Source organism: Amblyomma maculatum, chromosome 3 (assembly GCF_055883805.1).
Source record: "Amblyomma maculatum isolate TAMU_Amacu chromosome 3, ASM5588380v1, whole genome shotgun sequence".
NCBI lineage: Eukaryota > Metazoa > Arthropoda > Arachnida > Ixodida > Ixodidae > Amblyomma > Amblyomma maculatum.
In genome coordinates, this window is record NC_139346.1 from 70,024,371 (window position 1) to 70,040,920 (window position 16,550).

Sequence of the window (16,550 nt, forward strand, 5' to 3'; positions counted from 1 at the left end):
TTTCTGGAAGCCGGCAAAACATTGAAAATGTCAGAAGAGCTAGCAGAAAACAACTCCGAACGTAGGCCTTTTCAGCAGTGAGCTTTGTTCTTGTAAGATAGCGCCTGTCTTTTTGTAAGGGGATCTTGAAGATTACAATGTACAAAACGCTCTTAGTAATCGTATAGTACACATGTATGCCTCCACTAAGAAGTCTCATTTGCTTGATTGCATATGTATAAAATAACATGACACATGTGTGGAATAGTGCGAGGTTATGGAGAAGTTAAACTGCCCTTTGTAATATGTGCTCGTTGTGGAAAAAACATATTGATTCCAGATATCTGAAAGCTATATAATGAAACAAAGGGTATGATTTTTGGGACAACTAAGAAAAGAGAGCTGTAGAAAAATCATCTCACCCGAAACGGGAGACCATCTTTTGACACCTAATTCGTTAGACGGTAAAGGCAGCCTTGAAAGATTTAAGCTTTTGCACTGCCTCCTTCGAGACGAGACCGATTCCTCCTTTAAGATTGCTGTGACGGCGCACGGCCTGTGCAATCATATATAAACAAAACGTCCTACAATAATTAGCCCGACCACGTATCACACTTGCGCACTGTATGCGTGCGCAGCTCAACAACAAGATGACCTTAATGCGGATTCTGGTTAGTGCAGCGCTTTTGAGGAGACCTGCTAAATTTCTAAAGATCCATCACGATTGAGAAATCGAGTATATTGTTTTGTAAGTACATTCAACATTACCCAATTTTTGCGTCAAGTTTAGTTTTGGAGAAGATGTTGTTGAAAGACATCGGTGCCACTTCTGTATATATTAGACTGTGGTCGCCTGTATGTTTGAGAGGGTAAAATAAATAAGTTAAACTGAGGGTTAGCAAGGGTCTGAGCACTATGCATTTAGGAACGCCTGAAGTAGCAGCAGAGAAAGCAGTCAGATACACGAACTGCTTTCGGCCTGATAAAACGTATGTAACCAATGTCTTTCGAACATAAGGTTTAGCAGTTTGAGGTTTAGTAAGAGTTTAGTAATAAGAGCCCAAAATTAGAATGTTTTGTATATGCCGTAATAATTATCTGACATTATAAGGATAGTTTTTATGGTACTGGAAAAGCCTAGAAAATGCTCGTCAGACGCTTCTCAGAAACACGCGAACAAGTGAAGGATTGGCAAATGTTATATGTCTCACCCCTCTGCTGCTACATAGGACGTGGTGAAAAAGGAAACGCAATATGAAATATTTCGTGTAGTGCACAACTTATGGCACTGCAAAATTCCTTCGAGAAGCGTTCAAGGAAATATAAGCGCAACACCTGACGATGCTTACTGGCCTTCGCATTTCTTGCCTTGCATATTACCGCACACTTAATTACGGTGCAAGTAAAGCGCGCATGATGGATTGAAACAATGCACTAAATTTAGCCAATACCTGGGCCTTTTACTCTATTCTTGGCTGAAATCATGAAGTTTACTGTTGTACTATCGCTTAGACACGAAACGTTCACAATGGTTTTCCGAGTTTGGGATACTCTGCAGTGCCTTCGATAGCTTTTTCTCGCAAGTGATATTTTATTGCGAAAGAATTGCTATGTCGAATACGCGTAAAGTCATATGGCTTAGTTTTCGATGTTGTTGTTTTCGTGGTCAAAACTTAACGGTGCCCATAAAAGTGTCGGTGAGTGTGACAGCGTGAAAATTGGAGTCATTCAATAAAGTAGACTGGCTAGCATTGAAGTTCTAACTAAGGTCCTCTGTTTGCCAGGCGGACGCGTAACGCAGAGGGCCAGGAAAGATGGGAGGTACCGGGTACAAGCGTGTACAAGCGTGTTATAGAGACACGTGGTGAACGCTTTGTAGTAACGAACGTTTACGATGTGTACCGACGGTAAAGGAACACTAATCGTTGAATGCAGCGGTGGAGTGCGGTGGTTGTTCGTGCGCAGTGAGTGATGAGGTCTCGGCACTCTGAGCCATGAAAGTAACTGGAATGTATATGACTACCAGGCCGTGCAAACTCGGACACAAGTGTCGCGTTTCAGCAACAACGTTTGAGCATCTCCAGTCTCATGCCCAACAAGCCCTAGACACTATATAAGAAAAACCGTTTTTGATTTAGGATTGTCGCTGCGAAATTGCTACCACAAAAAATGGACGCTTTCACATTTCAACACGTAGCATTCATAGATAACTGCGTCTTTTCATCTCCTACAGGAAACCAGCTTAGGAAGGTGTGAAATGATGTTGATTCACACTAAAGGAGTTCACGGAGTGCTGCTATCCTTGTTTGACGGTGAGTGACGATCTTGTAGTCGTGCATTCAGCGTTTTCTTACTTCGTTTTAAAGGACGCGTACCCGATTAGCTTCAGTGTAATATGTTTACTTCTTAGTTCTGTATCGATACTTTCGCTGTCATGTATCATGTGACGACATTTAAGTAAACATAAGTGGTAGAAGTGGTGAGGTGGAGGAAATGCAAAAGGAGGACGCGTGGCTGTTTGTAAGCTGACTGCTACTGCGGTTTTTCACGGAATGAATTAAAACGCTCATGTGATAGTATTCAGCAATAAGCTTGTGAAAACGACCCTTTTGCAAGATAGCACAAATCATCTGCCCAATTTTGAAATACGTTTACAGTGTACTTGTTCAAATCGTTCGCAAGACGGTCCCGTTATATGGTCGGTGTTCAGTGTTTCCTGGAAATGCACCCTTTTTGAGCATAGACTGACTACATTAAGGTAACGCTTCTCATTGCTTATGAGCACAATGCGGCGAGTACTCAGTATCGTAGCCGTCTGGAAATGTGACAAAGCGTGCATGGGGAAAAATGTCATTAGGTTGATTTCTGCTAAATTCCTATTATTCACTTCATGTTAAGAGCAGCCATCTAGTAAATTGGCTTAAGAAAAGTCTGTCGTAAAGTTAATTTATAGCACTATAAAAGATTTGCTGAATGCTATTTACATTGCCTAGATTTATAACTCGGAGTACAACTACAGTGTAAGACTCATCACCTAAAAAGCAAAAACAAAATGATTTGGGGTGTGAAAATTAAAGCGAATGAAAATCTAATTTGTGCTGAGTGATCTCGAAAAGGTCGAGCTGTTTACAATTTATTGAGGCTTATAAAGCGGTCAGATAAGGCTTGTGTTTTCTGCATTGAGAGGCTGCTGGTGGGACGAACCGCACAGAAAAAAGGTATAAGATGCTTCATAAGTGTATGAGTAGGCACATTTAAGATCTTCGTTTGTACTGATCAAGAACAAAAAATGTAATAATATTGCCTTGCCAGGAGTCAAATGGAAGAAGGGACATTACCGGGTAAACAAACGTTTTAGAAACTGACTTGAAAAAGGCAGCAATTAGGTTTATCCAGTTCAGAACACACAAAAATAGCCCATAGACAAAGCGGGTAAAGTGACATTAAGGCAGCCGATATTGCTTATCAATAAAAGTGTACGTTCCGAGCAAAGAAAAGCAAGGAACAGGACGCCAAAAGGTAGATCGTGTGGATGAGATCAAGAAGTTTGCATGAAGGGGAAAGGTGGTGCAACACCGGTTTAATTGCAGATCACTTGACACCTGTGTCTTGTATTGTGTGTAGCTGTGTGTAGCAAGCACAAATATTAGAGAATATGTTTCAACCCGCTTAAACGCTCATACGAAGAATTACCTAAAAGGGACTAGGATGGTTGTGCGGAAATAAATTTTCAGGCCGCCCTGATCAAGCATATCAAAATTTCTTTCTATAACTGCGAGAAAGGAAGTTATGACAAGTTAACTTATCTTGTTTCGCGACTTAAAAACAACAGTGCAGCGTAGAGAGGATCTATACATACGCCGATGTTTGTCTTTCTTATCTGTAATCGATTCTATAGCTTTAAACTCGAAAACCATGCCAAAGAAAACCAAAAATTGTTTCAGTAGCACAAAATAGCCTTGATATTAGCTTTCACAAGAGTTGGCCATCTCATAAATCAAGTTTAATGACCTGAACGCCAGAATTTTCAATTTCTGAGTCATATGAATACTTCTGGATGTGCATCCTCTGTCACAAAATATCAAACGCACTCTGCGTAGCTTCAATCAATGCTGTTGGTAGCTGTTTGGAACGCAAAATTTCTAAATTCTTAAGTTGTTTGCTTAGCACTTCTCTTCCTGTTTCATTAAACTCATTTTACAGAAATGCGAGAGAGAGAGACATGACTTGGGAAGCAGAGACCTTTGTTTGTTAAATTTTAATGCTAATTTGGGGTCATTATTTATCTTGATGATACATTACAGTTCACGCTTTCTTAAGAATGGGATGTTTACAATGGTTACAAAATAAGGATGAAAAAGAAAAAATACTTTAAAAAATATTGTGTCCAGTTTCGTATGCACATTCAGGCGTAATTCTCACCGCTTTCATTTTTATTGACATCAAGCACTGATACGAAGCTTCCCCGCGTCTTAACTCCATTCGTTGCAGGTACGGCCAACATCTCTTACGGCGGCATTATGAAGGCAGGAAACCTGATGGCCTCCATCCAGAACGCTGCCGTCTCGGTGCTCCAGCCGAACGCGTCTAGCACACTGCGCCGACTTCCCGTGAGTCGTGTCACGGGCTTCCCGCAGTCGGCATGGTCATCGGGGCAATTCGCACCCTTCTGGGTGCTAGAGGAACTGGGCGCCGGCTTCCTGAGAGACTGGTTGTGCACGCTGCGTAGCTGGCACGCGCTGCCACCCATCGTGCAGGCGCATCTTCTGCTCGTGGCTGGAGTTGTTCCCGTGGACGGCTTCTTCTATAAGTACTTTCTGCCGCCACACTTCTACCAGGAAGGCCTCAGTGTCTACAATTTCGCTGCTTTTGGACAGGTATGTGAGGGCCTCACATTGCTCTAAAAGCGGATAATTTGGACGATACCCGAAGGAATATTTTTCACGTCTGTCTTCATCGCATACTAATGCTTGCAATCGGACTCTTTACAAACTAACTATGTTACACATTGCTAAGCACAAATGTGATTGCGAAATTCTTTAGTGCTTATCTGTACAAAAAGGCACTGTCCAAGCTGTATTATTACTGCCCTAGCACCCTCCCAACAACCCTTTAAAATTTAGGTAATCACCCTGGTGTGATCGCACAAGTCCTTTGGAAAATCTTCCCAGTAATGGAGCTGTATAGCATACGAATTGTGCACCGAAAGAAACAGCGTAAATCATGAACTTTTGAGGTAGATCAATCTACATCGGAGTATCTTCGTGCGCTTAGCGCGAAAACGCAAACATTGATTATTTACATTTAGAGCTTTTAAAAAAGTGTTCAGGATAGTCTTGATAGATTCCAAAAGGCATTTAAACCGGCAATGACCTAACTAAATATAGGCGCTGAGTTTGTAGGGCTGAAATGAGGAAACCGCATTCAAAAGAGGAGAATGATTTGACGGTCTGGTTATATTAAAACCTCGTATTTTAGTTTATGCATAGTACATCAGATGCTCTCGTCATGTTCTTTGCTGGAAAACAGGATTTGTTTTCCAGGATGGTGTTGATTTTTATTTACGAAATTGGTAAGCGTAAGTCAGCTGCCAGTTTTCTTTGTGCGTCTTTTTTTTCCGGTAATAGTTGTAGCTGCATGAGATTAAAATGACTCCGGTCTACACAAGCATTACTTCACGTAAGTGACGTATCCGATCGTGGCTCCACTAGCGGGCTGGAAGGCACGTAAGAGTGGTAATAACAGTCGCAGACGTTTCTGCGGTAAGGATGGATGAAAACTATTATGACGGTTTTTCTTTTTATTTGTTTATTTCCAGCTTCTATCGTCCCTTTAAGCGACAATGCTCAAGTGGTTGCATCAAACTATCGCCGGAGTTTGGTTTTGACCATGTATTTCATTCCCTGAGCTCGGTACCCTCGGCGTCGATTTCATGCGCTTTTTTCGGCTGCAGCCTACCGATGCATACAAAAAGCCACATTGGGGTGTTTACGTGTAGACATGCGACTCTCCTGCTCATGGTTTTCTTATTTCATTCCGTCCAGATAATCGCTCATGGCCTTGCCCGCCATGTGGTGGAAGATCTACCCGAAGGGTACCTAGACAGATGGGACGCTTACTGGACCAGGAATGATATAACCAGCATCAACTACATGTACTGCCTACATGCGACCAATAACAGCGTAAGCTATCGCTGTATGTTTTGGATGCTTTTCCCGCCCTTTTTGTTTCAGGCCATTTCCTGCCACCTGCTTTGTTTCCTGATTCATGCACAACACCATATATCTAAATTACTCACCCTAATCTGTGTTACAGCAGTATTGGTAATTTGTTCCTGTCTGTCACGAAAAATCTTTAATTTTTCTGCCTTATTCTCCGCCCTTTATACACGCAGTAATACGTTGCCCAGAAACGATGTACTTTCTCTTGCTGTGTGTCCTCAGAATAGGAATGGCGCATACGCGTAGCTGAAACTTAATAAATTGATACCTCATATTCACTGATAATAAATAGATTCAATAAGTGCGCGCCCTATACTATTAGGCCTATGCAGCTAATCATTACCGGGCAAGCAAAATCCTCTTATCTATAATAGATTAGTCCCAGTGTGATGTTTTGAGATCTCTCATTGAACGTAAAGCTCAGCACTCGTTGACTAAAACAGGGCTCTATACATAATTTATAGCTTATTTTATTGCAGCCAAAAGGATTTATTTTTTATGAACGCACTAGCCTGGTTCGGTAGCAATCATTTTCAAAATATCTTGGTAGCCTCTTTCATGCGGATCAATGCCTCAATAAATGATAAGCGGAGAAATGACAAAGGTTGCCCTGTATCAAGCACGGATCATGCTGATTTCTAAAAGGGTGGTAGGAAGGCAAATAAATTAAAATGCAAGGATAGCGTTTCAAAGAAAGTTGTTTTGCCACTCGCAGACATGTATTTAAGACACAACAGCTTAAAGATCCAAACGTACGTGGACATGATGTCCTCAAAATATTTTGATCAAGAAGAGTTAAAAAAGGAGTGTCAAATATTTAATTCACATCAGAACAACAAAGTCGCATCAGCAATTAGGTGCCGGTGCGTTTTGCTCAGCAGCTGCGAAAAATTGCAACGCAGCCGATGCTTTAACAGTAAAAGGTTAGGTTATGCGTCATAAAAATGTAGTTTTGCATCACCACTGTTCCAATCAACGCAAAACATCGACACAATATACAGAGTGAATCGGTAATGGTCTACCCTTCTTAAGGCAAGTACATCGCTAACAAACTATCGAGTTGAAGCTTTATGCTACATGGGAGAACGGCCACATACGGGCGCGCTTACCGAACGACAGGACATGCGAACGCCAACAGCAGAAAAAGGGGAAGGGTGACAGAATGCGCGCACATTTTGGAAGCCATCAAGGGAAAATTGCGCGTCGCATAATTGAAGAGCGGGAGCATAGAAATAGATTCATTCTATTGGATTTCACTCGGATCAGCTACCACTCCCTGCTATAGTTTTTATTTTACAAGCGAAAGCCTTATTTGTCTCACAAATGGCAGGAATAGCAATCAGAGCAAAACCCATGTGCTCTTGTGATATCACCACAACATAACAAACCGTAGCATATAATATGTACTATAGTTTCGCTGGCTACTGATGGAGAGAGTGGGACGACAGCACGCAAAATAAATATCCCTGTGGTAGGGCCCTGTTCCCCGTGTCAGCTCGGGAACATCTGTCGCTCGTGTGGCATCCCCAACGGACATTTATGTGGCGTCAGATTTCCCCTTGCTCGTATCAAAATCAACCGTCTTCAACACCATTTTATGGGATGTCACAACTTTCCAATGCCTAAGTTGCACGTATCTACCACTCTATTTTGTTGTGAAAATTTAAAGCCATTAATATGTGCCTAACTGCAATACCTGACCTGGCCCAGCGGGCATGTAAAAGATTGGTATTGAATGCATGCTGGGTGGTTATCTTCTTTGGGCAATAATGCAGTTCCACAATAAATTAACAGAATCTGCTTGCCAAATCTCTATGCTAAACCTAGATAGTCTCTATTTCATGATCTTGAAATTGTAATTGTGCATTACAGTGACTATGAAAGCAATGAGAGGAATGGTGTCATTTAATGTGGCAAGTTGGGCGTATTGGTACATAGTTCACAGAAAACAGCGCAAAAAAGACGCGGACAAGGACGGGCGCTAAATTTACAAGTTTTTATTTTTTAAACAATACATTGTTATATATATTCTGATAAGCGATGGCTATCATTCACGCATGCGCAAATAGTTCAGCTCTTTTTGGGAATATATGATAGAGGTGGTGCTGACACAGGCCCTCTCCCAGATTAAATATCTGTTCAGATTCTGATTTCCCTGGTGATGGATTCCTTGCTATCTCTATTTACCGAGGTTTTTTCAAGTCCAGGTGAAGAATCTTGGCAGCTAGGACAACGACTTGTGAGACAACCTTGCGGTCATGTACTGGCTCCATTTTAAATGGTAATAAACCCTCTCGACCTCGCACACGAACTCCCAGTGAATGGCCAAATTAGGTTTCTAGATATACAGTTCCACTTTAAAGATGGTGTTTCCTGGTGATATGAACCGCACACCAACTATCCACTTCTTCCGTCCAATTCCGCCCAATAGAAGCTCGTTAAACGAGCTATTATTGCCATGTCACTTTCAGTCGCTGAAGGCCTTCTGAACATAGAGTTCCTTACACTAACTAGAGGGAAAACTGAGGGCGCTGCACTTCAGCCACCATGGGCGCGCTAAGAATCATGGGCCGGTGTGCTACTTGTTGCGGGACAGTCGGTTTTTCTCCAGTACGTGGAGTGGCGTTACTGCAATGTTTCTTTTTTGTTATCATCATCATCTGAAGGTGCGTACATAGACCGCGAAAGCCATAGTAGCGAAGGCGCAAAAGCAGACGTCGCCAATAAATGGTTTTTGTTTCCCGAAATGCCACTAAAAACTTCCTTAAGTGATTGCACAACGATAAATATTTTCGTAACATTTTTTTTTGTTTCAAAGTGTGCCTATTAACTGCGAAATATTGGTATTTGTGCTGCTCAAAACTAAGCCAATAGGAGAAAGGGCCATCGCTTATATTGGATAAATCTCACACTGGCATTGTTTCTCTCTCTTTTTGCAATTTATAGTCACAATATTCAATCTTAGGACATTATTTACGGTAGAACAACGTTTATTTTTGCATTAGGTTTGGACAAAAGTTGTAGTTCTGCACTCGGTAGCTCTCCGGCCCATGATGCTTTGAGCGCCCATGGTGGCTGAACTGGCCATCTGGAAACTCCATGTAAACTCCCATAGACGGCAGCACAGCTTTCCCTCTAGGTAAGAGTAAGAAACTCTATGCTTCTGAAAAAAAAAATGCGCAGTAAGGCAGAGACGTGTGATGGTCCGCGCACAGCGTAGGCAGGAGGTAGCAGTGATACCTTCATACACACACTGTCGCACAATCTGAAAAAGGTGGCCCCGGGTTACTACGTGAAAGTCGTGTTCTCTGTTCCTCACAAACTGTCCAAGGTTTGCTAGATGACTAACTGATCCGGAGGTAACCAAGCAGCGTAGCTGTAGAAAAAAACACAGACGCCCTTTTCTTGAATGCGTAGAAGGTGTAGTATACCAAATCCCCTTAACTTCTGCAAAAACATATGTTGGGCAAACTAGGATATGGTGAACGAGAGGTTACGAGAGCATGCCAGGAACGTCCAAAATGCGCGCGAGGGAAAACAGTTTGAAGGTTTCCTCGCAAGGCATTGTCTTACCTGTCAAGATTGTTCACCTGCACTTTAGAACACCTCATTAACTAAAAATAGCAAAGAACCCATCACAAGGGAAATAAGAATCTGAACAGATATTTGGTCTGTGAGCGGGCTGTCATCATAGCCTCTATCACACTTTCCCAAAAACTATTTGCGCATGCGTGAATGATAGCCATCGGCTGTACAGAATGTATATAACAGTGCATTCTTTCAAAAATAAAAGCTGTTGTATGTTCAGTAGCGGTCCTTGTCACCAGGTCTTTGTCTGCGACTTTTTGTGTGCTGCTTTTCTGATAGAATGGTGTTTAGCCACAAAACCGTTGTTGCAGCTCACTTTCCTTGTGCGTATCCTTTGTAACGTAAGCAGGTGGAGTCAGAGCTGCCTATAGCAAGACTCCAGGAGCGCACCCTCAAAGGCGGCGTGCTAGCGCATCTGGTGGCTACGCGCCTCGCCTTCCTGGCGTTCGCCGAGAGCCCGGCGCAGGGCCATGGAAACCAGGAGCAGTTCCTACCGCACGTGGACCTACCACCTGCCGTGCTCTTCTTCCTTTTCCACTGCTCGTACAGCTGTCGCAGGGGAGACTCGGCCCTGCTCTACCCTCGCGGCGACGACTGCATGGTCGTATTCCGATGGACCTCACGCTTCACAGACCTCATCCCATGCGGACACGACACCAAGCGACAGAGTCGCACCTTGTGCCGATATGTCTAGGGATCGAGAAACATCGGGTGGGCATTAGTGGCCGAGTGCGTTAAGCGCTGGTGGTGTTTTTTCACAATACGGGGCTCCATCCCAAATTGAAATGATGGTTTTATGACTTTTGTTTATTATAATGTACATTTTTAATCCGCGATAGAGGTGAGCATACTGCGGATTGCTTCAATGCAGCCATGCATCCCATAAACATATGTAATCTCAATGCTTACTTGTTTTGTCCACAATCCATTCTTAATCCGTATGTTAAAACCCGGAAAGCATAGTTCCAGTGTGGCCTATTTTCTCCAGCTCTGATTAAACGCGGTTGTTTCTGCACTTAAGTCTTTCACAACGTCTGCATTAGTATTCAAATTATTAAAATACATGAATGAGGATGATACTTAGCTGCTAAATTTACAAGACCACGAGTAATAAAATGGTAAAGGTCATCATCATCAGCAGCAGCAGCCTGACTATACCCACTGCAGGGCGAAGGCCTCTCCCATATTTCTTCAATTAACCCGGCTCTGTGCTAGCTGCATCCACTTGACACCTGCGACCTTCTTAACCTCATTCGCCCACCTAACTTTCTGCAGCCCCCTGCTACGCTTTCCTTCCCTTGGAATCCGGTTTGTTACCCTAAGTCCTCGGTTATCCTCTCTTCGCACTACATGTACTGCCCATGCCCATTTTTTCTTCTTAATTTTCACTAGAATGTCGGTAACTTGAGTTATTTCTCTGGCCCACTCTGCACGCTTTCCTATCTCTTAACATTACTACCATTTTTCGTTCCATAGCCCTCTGGATTGCCCTCAACTTAAATAGAACTCCCTTGGTTAGCCTCCACGTTTCAGCCCCTTAGGTGAGTACAGGTAAGATGCAACTGTTATATACTTTCCTCTTTAGCGATACCGGTAAGCTGCTAGCCATAATCTGCGAGTGGTTGCCGAATGCGCTCCATCCCAATACTATTCTTATTTCCTTTACATCGTCCGGATCTGCGGTTACTACCTGTTCTAAGTAGACATATTCGCCTACTAGTTCCAGTTTTTCGCTACCTAATGTAAATTGCTGTTCCTTCCCGAGGCTGTTGAACATTACCTGAGTCTTCTGCATATTGATTTTCAAGCCTACCTTTCTCCTTTTCCTGTCTAGGTCACCAATCATTATTTGCAGTTCATCCCCCGAGTTGCTTAGCAAGGCGATGTCATCAGCAAATCGCAGATTACTGAGGTATTCTCCATCTACCCTTATCTCTAACTGCTCCCATTCCAAGTCTCTGAATACTGCCTCTAAGCAAGCTGTGAATAGTACTGGTTAGAGTGTGTCTCCTTGCTAAAACCAAAAACCTGCTTGATTCTTTGCTTGATTGCAGTCTGAGATTATCCTGATTCTATTAGCGATTACCTTCCTAATTACCTTATGCGTAACAGACAGTAAGCTGATTGGTCTAATTTTAATGTCCTCAGCGTCCTCTTTCTTACGACTAAGGATAATGTTTGCATTCTTTCATGGTTCCGGTACCGTCGATGACACCAGGCACTGCGTATACAGGGTGGCCAGTTATTCTAGCACTCCAGTCGATCATTACCTTGGACGCAAAAATAAGAACGACTACGCGCTCGTGCGGTCTCCACATGTTTATAACTCCATGAACTCGTATATCTCAAGAACAATAAGTGGTTGAAATAAAGGTATCAAATCCTATCTTTAAATCAAAAGGTGTGAAAATAATAAATACGCCAAACACTTGGTAATTCGTAGTAAGTGACGCCCGGATGAAGTTCTCAACATTTGTGCTTCCAAGGGGCGATAGGATCGATATTCGATCTTGCAAAAAAGCGCTCTTAAAGAAACGGCAAGGTCTGCGATGACGCAAACAGCCGCGGCGTAGTAGAGATAGTAGAATTTAACAAGAAATAACACTGTTCTACTTCATCAAAGATGTCCTCGCCACTGCCCCTTGAGTACTTGCGCGTAGTCAGCTAGCTGCATGCGCTCACGCGGCCAGACAAAAATGCCCTGATTGGTCTGAAGGCCGTCAGAAAGTCGACCTTTGGTCCAGAAGAGGCGGAAAATGCTTTAGATGACAAAGGATGCTTAAAAAAACGCTGCGGCATGTCTTCAGCATGTGCTTCACGAAGACTACTCCAGACTTCTGCTTCCTTCACACGCAAATATTTGTGTACAATATGAAACTGACAATTTATTTCGAAGGTTTGAGCCACTAGTTGACGGAAATCTTTCAAACCAAGGGCGTTGCTCGAGATAGCGATGATCTGACAGCGTTTAAGGTGGAGCCACTGGGTTGAACCTGCAAAGAAGCCGAATAAGAGTGGTCAAGTGATTAGGCTCTGAAGGATAATTGTTAAGTATATTTAATGGACGTGCAATAGAAGACTGGCTGTCCACTTCAAGTTTCAAGCCACCGGTGGTCCGGCTCTGAAGGCGGTATGTATTATTTGAAATCTTTGTACGCATAAAGTCAGGGTAATTGTACGCCTATAGCTTAAATTGAAAGTTGAATAATACATCTCGGGAGAAAACCAGCAGCTGTGAAGTGAAGCGAACAAGGAGATGAGTGTAGCGTAACAAGTCTGCACGTTTTTACAGGTTTATGAGTTAGCCCAACAAATTGTGTAGCTCATTGTGTTTCCAACGCGCAAATAGTCATTATTAGTAGACAGCTAAAGCAAAGAAGCATGCATAATATGTTCAAACGTTTTTAGTTTACTTTTTGAGGGACCGAAAGGCATTCCTTTGAAATTTATTCGGCCCTCTCATGCCAAAAAGGGGCATAACAGACACACAGAATAAGGAAAATGTGCGTTATGTCAGCTGCAACCAGGCCCTACATTACTGCCTCTTAGACGTAATAACTGTTGTAAATGTATCGAGGTTTTTGTCAGCTCGCTGGTATCGCACACATCATGATTTTGGTGTCATGCTGTTACACTCATAATATCTGGTCATATATTATATTCAATATTGTTGATTGGGTGTTCTACTAAAAAGGTCACTCAACCACTGAACAGCTTCTATCGTATAGGAGGTTTGTGCATTATTTGAATATTTCAACAATGGTTTTCATCGAGCTACCACCTCATCCTGTACCCTGCGGTCCACCTTTTATATAGCCTATGAGTGTATACATCCCTGGGAGCATACGCTGTATACTTCACTCAACACAGCGAATTGAACTTGTTAATTCCCGGAACTGTTTTGTAAGTTCGACCAAGTTGCTACTTCACAGGCATTGACAAAATTGATAGCCCTGCATATTCGAGGAAAAAGATGCGGCCACATTAGACATGAATTCCGTACAGCATGCATTTGCAAGGCAGCTCTTAGAGCTCTATTGTCTACGTAGTTACGTAATAAGAAGCCCTGATATCAAAGTGTTCGCGAAGTGTGACGATCACAGCCGGCAAAGAAATCTGTCGAAAGCCACAGCCTACTTGAAAAATATTTGAGCCCCTAACATTCCGGTCACTATAGATTGAGAAGACTTGCAAAGGATGTCCATTGTTCAACAATGGACATCCTTTGCAAGTCTTCTCAACCTTCAGAATAACTTATGAACCCATGTCCCTGCGGAGCGTTCCAGCAAAGAAGTAAACAGAGGCCATCAGATGCATTCATTACGTAAACAAAATGAGCCTCGGCGCACATGATACATGCAAGGGTTCCGAAGCGAGCTGCTGATTTCCTAGACATTTTTAATATTTCTCTATCTGCCCCGCGCGGTAACCTGCGGAGCTGAACGTTTGTATTAGTTTACACACAGTAGGCCCTGTAGTAAAAGGGACATCGCAAGCGGAAACTATTTCAAGATCATTGGTTCGTCTCCGCTACAGCAAAGAATGCTAAACGCTTGCCTGGACCTGCAGGAGATCAGCTACTTTTTTTTACAATGCATCTGCTTCCTTGCTTTTCAAGAAGACAAAACGCGCAAAACATGGTATTTTTCACGCTGTTACAGTGAAATGTCTCAAATATAAAGGAACGATTAACTTCAGTGACGCCGTAGCAGTGCGATTATTGTACAAACTGACCGTGAGGCCCAACCCACATTGGCGATAAGCTTATATATGCCACTGCATCTGTGTGGAAACTTGTTTGTACCGCAGCTGCCACTTCTACTAGCAACTCGGTTAGTCAGCAATTCCTATCAGGGTTTATTTTGGAATACTTTTTTTCCAAATACTGTATTGCAGATAACTGTATCGACATTGATATGTCAGTGATCGCGTCACTGAGAAAACAGCTGGTCAGCTCTGTCCATCAGCTGCGTGTTTGCATAGGTATGGCGACCATATCACACCCCATCGACATGAACACTCTAGAAGTACTTTTTTTTCGTCGAGCACTATGTACTGTAAATACGTTTGTGCACAAAATGTGGGCGATCGCCTTCTAGCTACACCAGAAAAGCATTTCGGCAAAGCTCCTTCACTACCTTATAGCGTAGGCGCTTACGCGTTCTCTTCTGCCAGCGATTCTTACATGTAGCTGCGAAACTCGGCGATACCCTACACTGCCGAACTGTATGTGCTGGTTCGCTTTGCTGATGTTCTGCGCCTTTGATTTTGGCTTGGGCAAAGAATACACATGAGATAAAACACGCATGCACGTACGCGTTCTCAGACGATGCATTCAGCATGCGATAAAGTAAAAAAGAAAGGCTCTTTCCATAATCTCAATGCTGAAAACTTGCGGATGAGTAATTTGTGCTCAGCTGTAATTTGATATGCAAATGCTTCGCAGTGATCTCTTGAAATGATAAATCCATGCTCACGCCAATAATATGGACACATTCCATTTGTTACGCAGTACTAAGATGCCTCTCGCCGAGCATTCATAAAGCGTTCGTTCTCGTTAAAAAGGGCGACGGCAGGTTTGCACGCGCGCAACTTGCAAGCTCGTTTGCCAGTATCCATGCAGAGCGGCTGCGCCAACTCCGCGAGGAGACAGGCAGCCGTTGGTAAAACTGCAGAAGATGGTACCAAAGCAACAGACATGGCAGAATGACATGAAATGGGAGAGAGGAAAGGGGTATTTTGGAAAGCCGCGCTCGCCAGGAGAGCGCGTTAATGGGCGCTCAATGGGAGAAGATTTTAGGGGAAGTGCTTCTCCTGGACGGTCGCCGCTCTCGACAGCAGCATGGCCACCTGCATGCTTCCGCTCAAAAACGACCCGGTTCGGTCGGGCTGCTGTCGCACTCGATTTCGAGAGGCCAAGAAACTACAGACGTGGGCGGCGCAGGAAGGCAGGAGACAAGGTTGAAAGCATTGCATGCGCAGACGATAAAGGAAAGGCAGACCGATGATTGTGTGGGCGAGGGAAGGGAAGGAGAAATTTAACGATTGGGATAATGGGCGCGACAACCGCAAGCCTACTAACCGAGCGTCATCAGATGACGTTATCATGGGAGGTACAGAAGCCCGGAGTGTTTTCCTTTTTTTTTTTCTTGTGGATCGGAGTGTTGAGTTGAGGGGGCAGAGAAGGCGCGTCACGTTTAATCGCCGACACCTCCGGTAATAATAAAGCTAACTAAAATATTCTTGTGATGAAGTGACTAGGGAGGGAGTACCTATCTATTTACTGCTTTTCGTTGCCTTATTTTAGGCATCTCGTAGTTCCTTTAGGATGAAAATATCTGCTCCTGTTCCTCGTCGCTTCATCATTTTTGTGCCCCCCCCTAAATGTTTAATCAAAGGAAGTGGGCGGGAAATTCTCACCAGCGTATTAGCGTAATTAAACGTCCTAATCGAATTGAACATGCAGTTCTGGGCGCCGAAAAGATATGCGGTCTGTAGGCGGTGCACTATTGCGCGGTGGGTGGATAAAATTTGCATGAGCACGCATAACATAAATTAAGAAGATTTTTTATTATTGTTAAAAAACGAAGATAGGCAGTGTCGCGAGAGGAGCCCTCGTACTAGGCCAACCATTAAATCATCCTTCACCCTATTGTCATGTGGTGCTGTCCTCTTCGCTTGTCACCACGTAACAATTTTGGTTGGAGGTGCGGCGTAGGTCCACCCCATCCACGCCTTGGAGCATCGACGCCATCTGTAATC

At 43.3% G+C, this 16,550-nt stretch overlaps 1 protein-coding gene across 1 annotated transcript; it reads left to right on the forward strand.

The window, feature by feature from the left end:
* Positions 1-2,211: 2,211 nt before the first annotated feature.
* Positions 2,212-10,792, forward strand: LOC146194943 (uncharacterized). The gene is made up of 4 exons (XM_084596678.1): positions 2,212-2,291; positions 4,471-4,856; positions 6,024-6,161; positions 10,138-10,792. Exons 1-4 carry the CDS (start codon positions 2,237-2,239, stop codon positions 10,480-10,482), a joined length of 924 nt encoding a protein of 307 aa, XP_084452804.1. The 5' UTR covers positions 2,212-2,236; the 3' UTR covers positions 10,483-10,792.
* Positions 10,793-16,550: the final 5,758 nt, after the last annotated feature.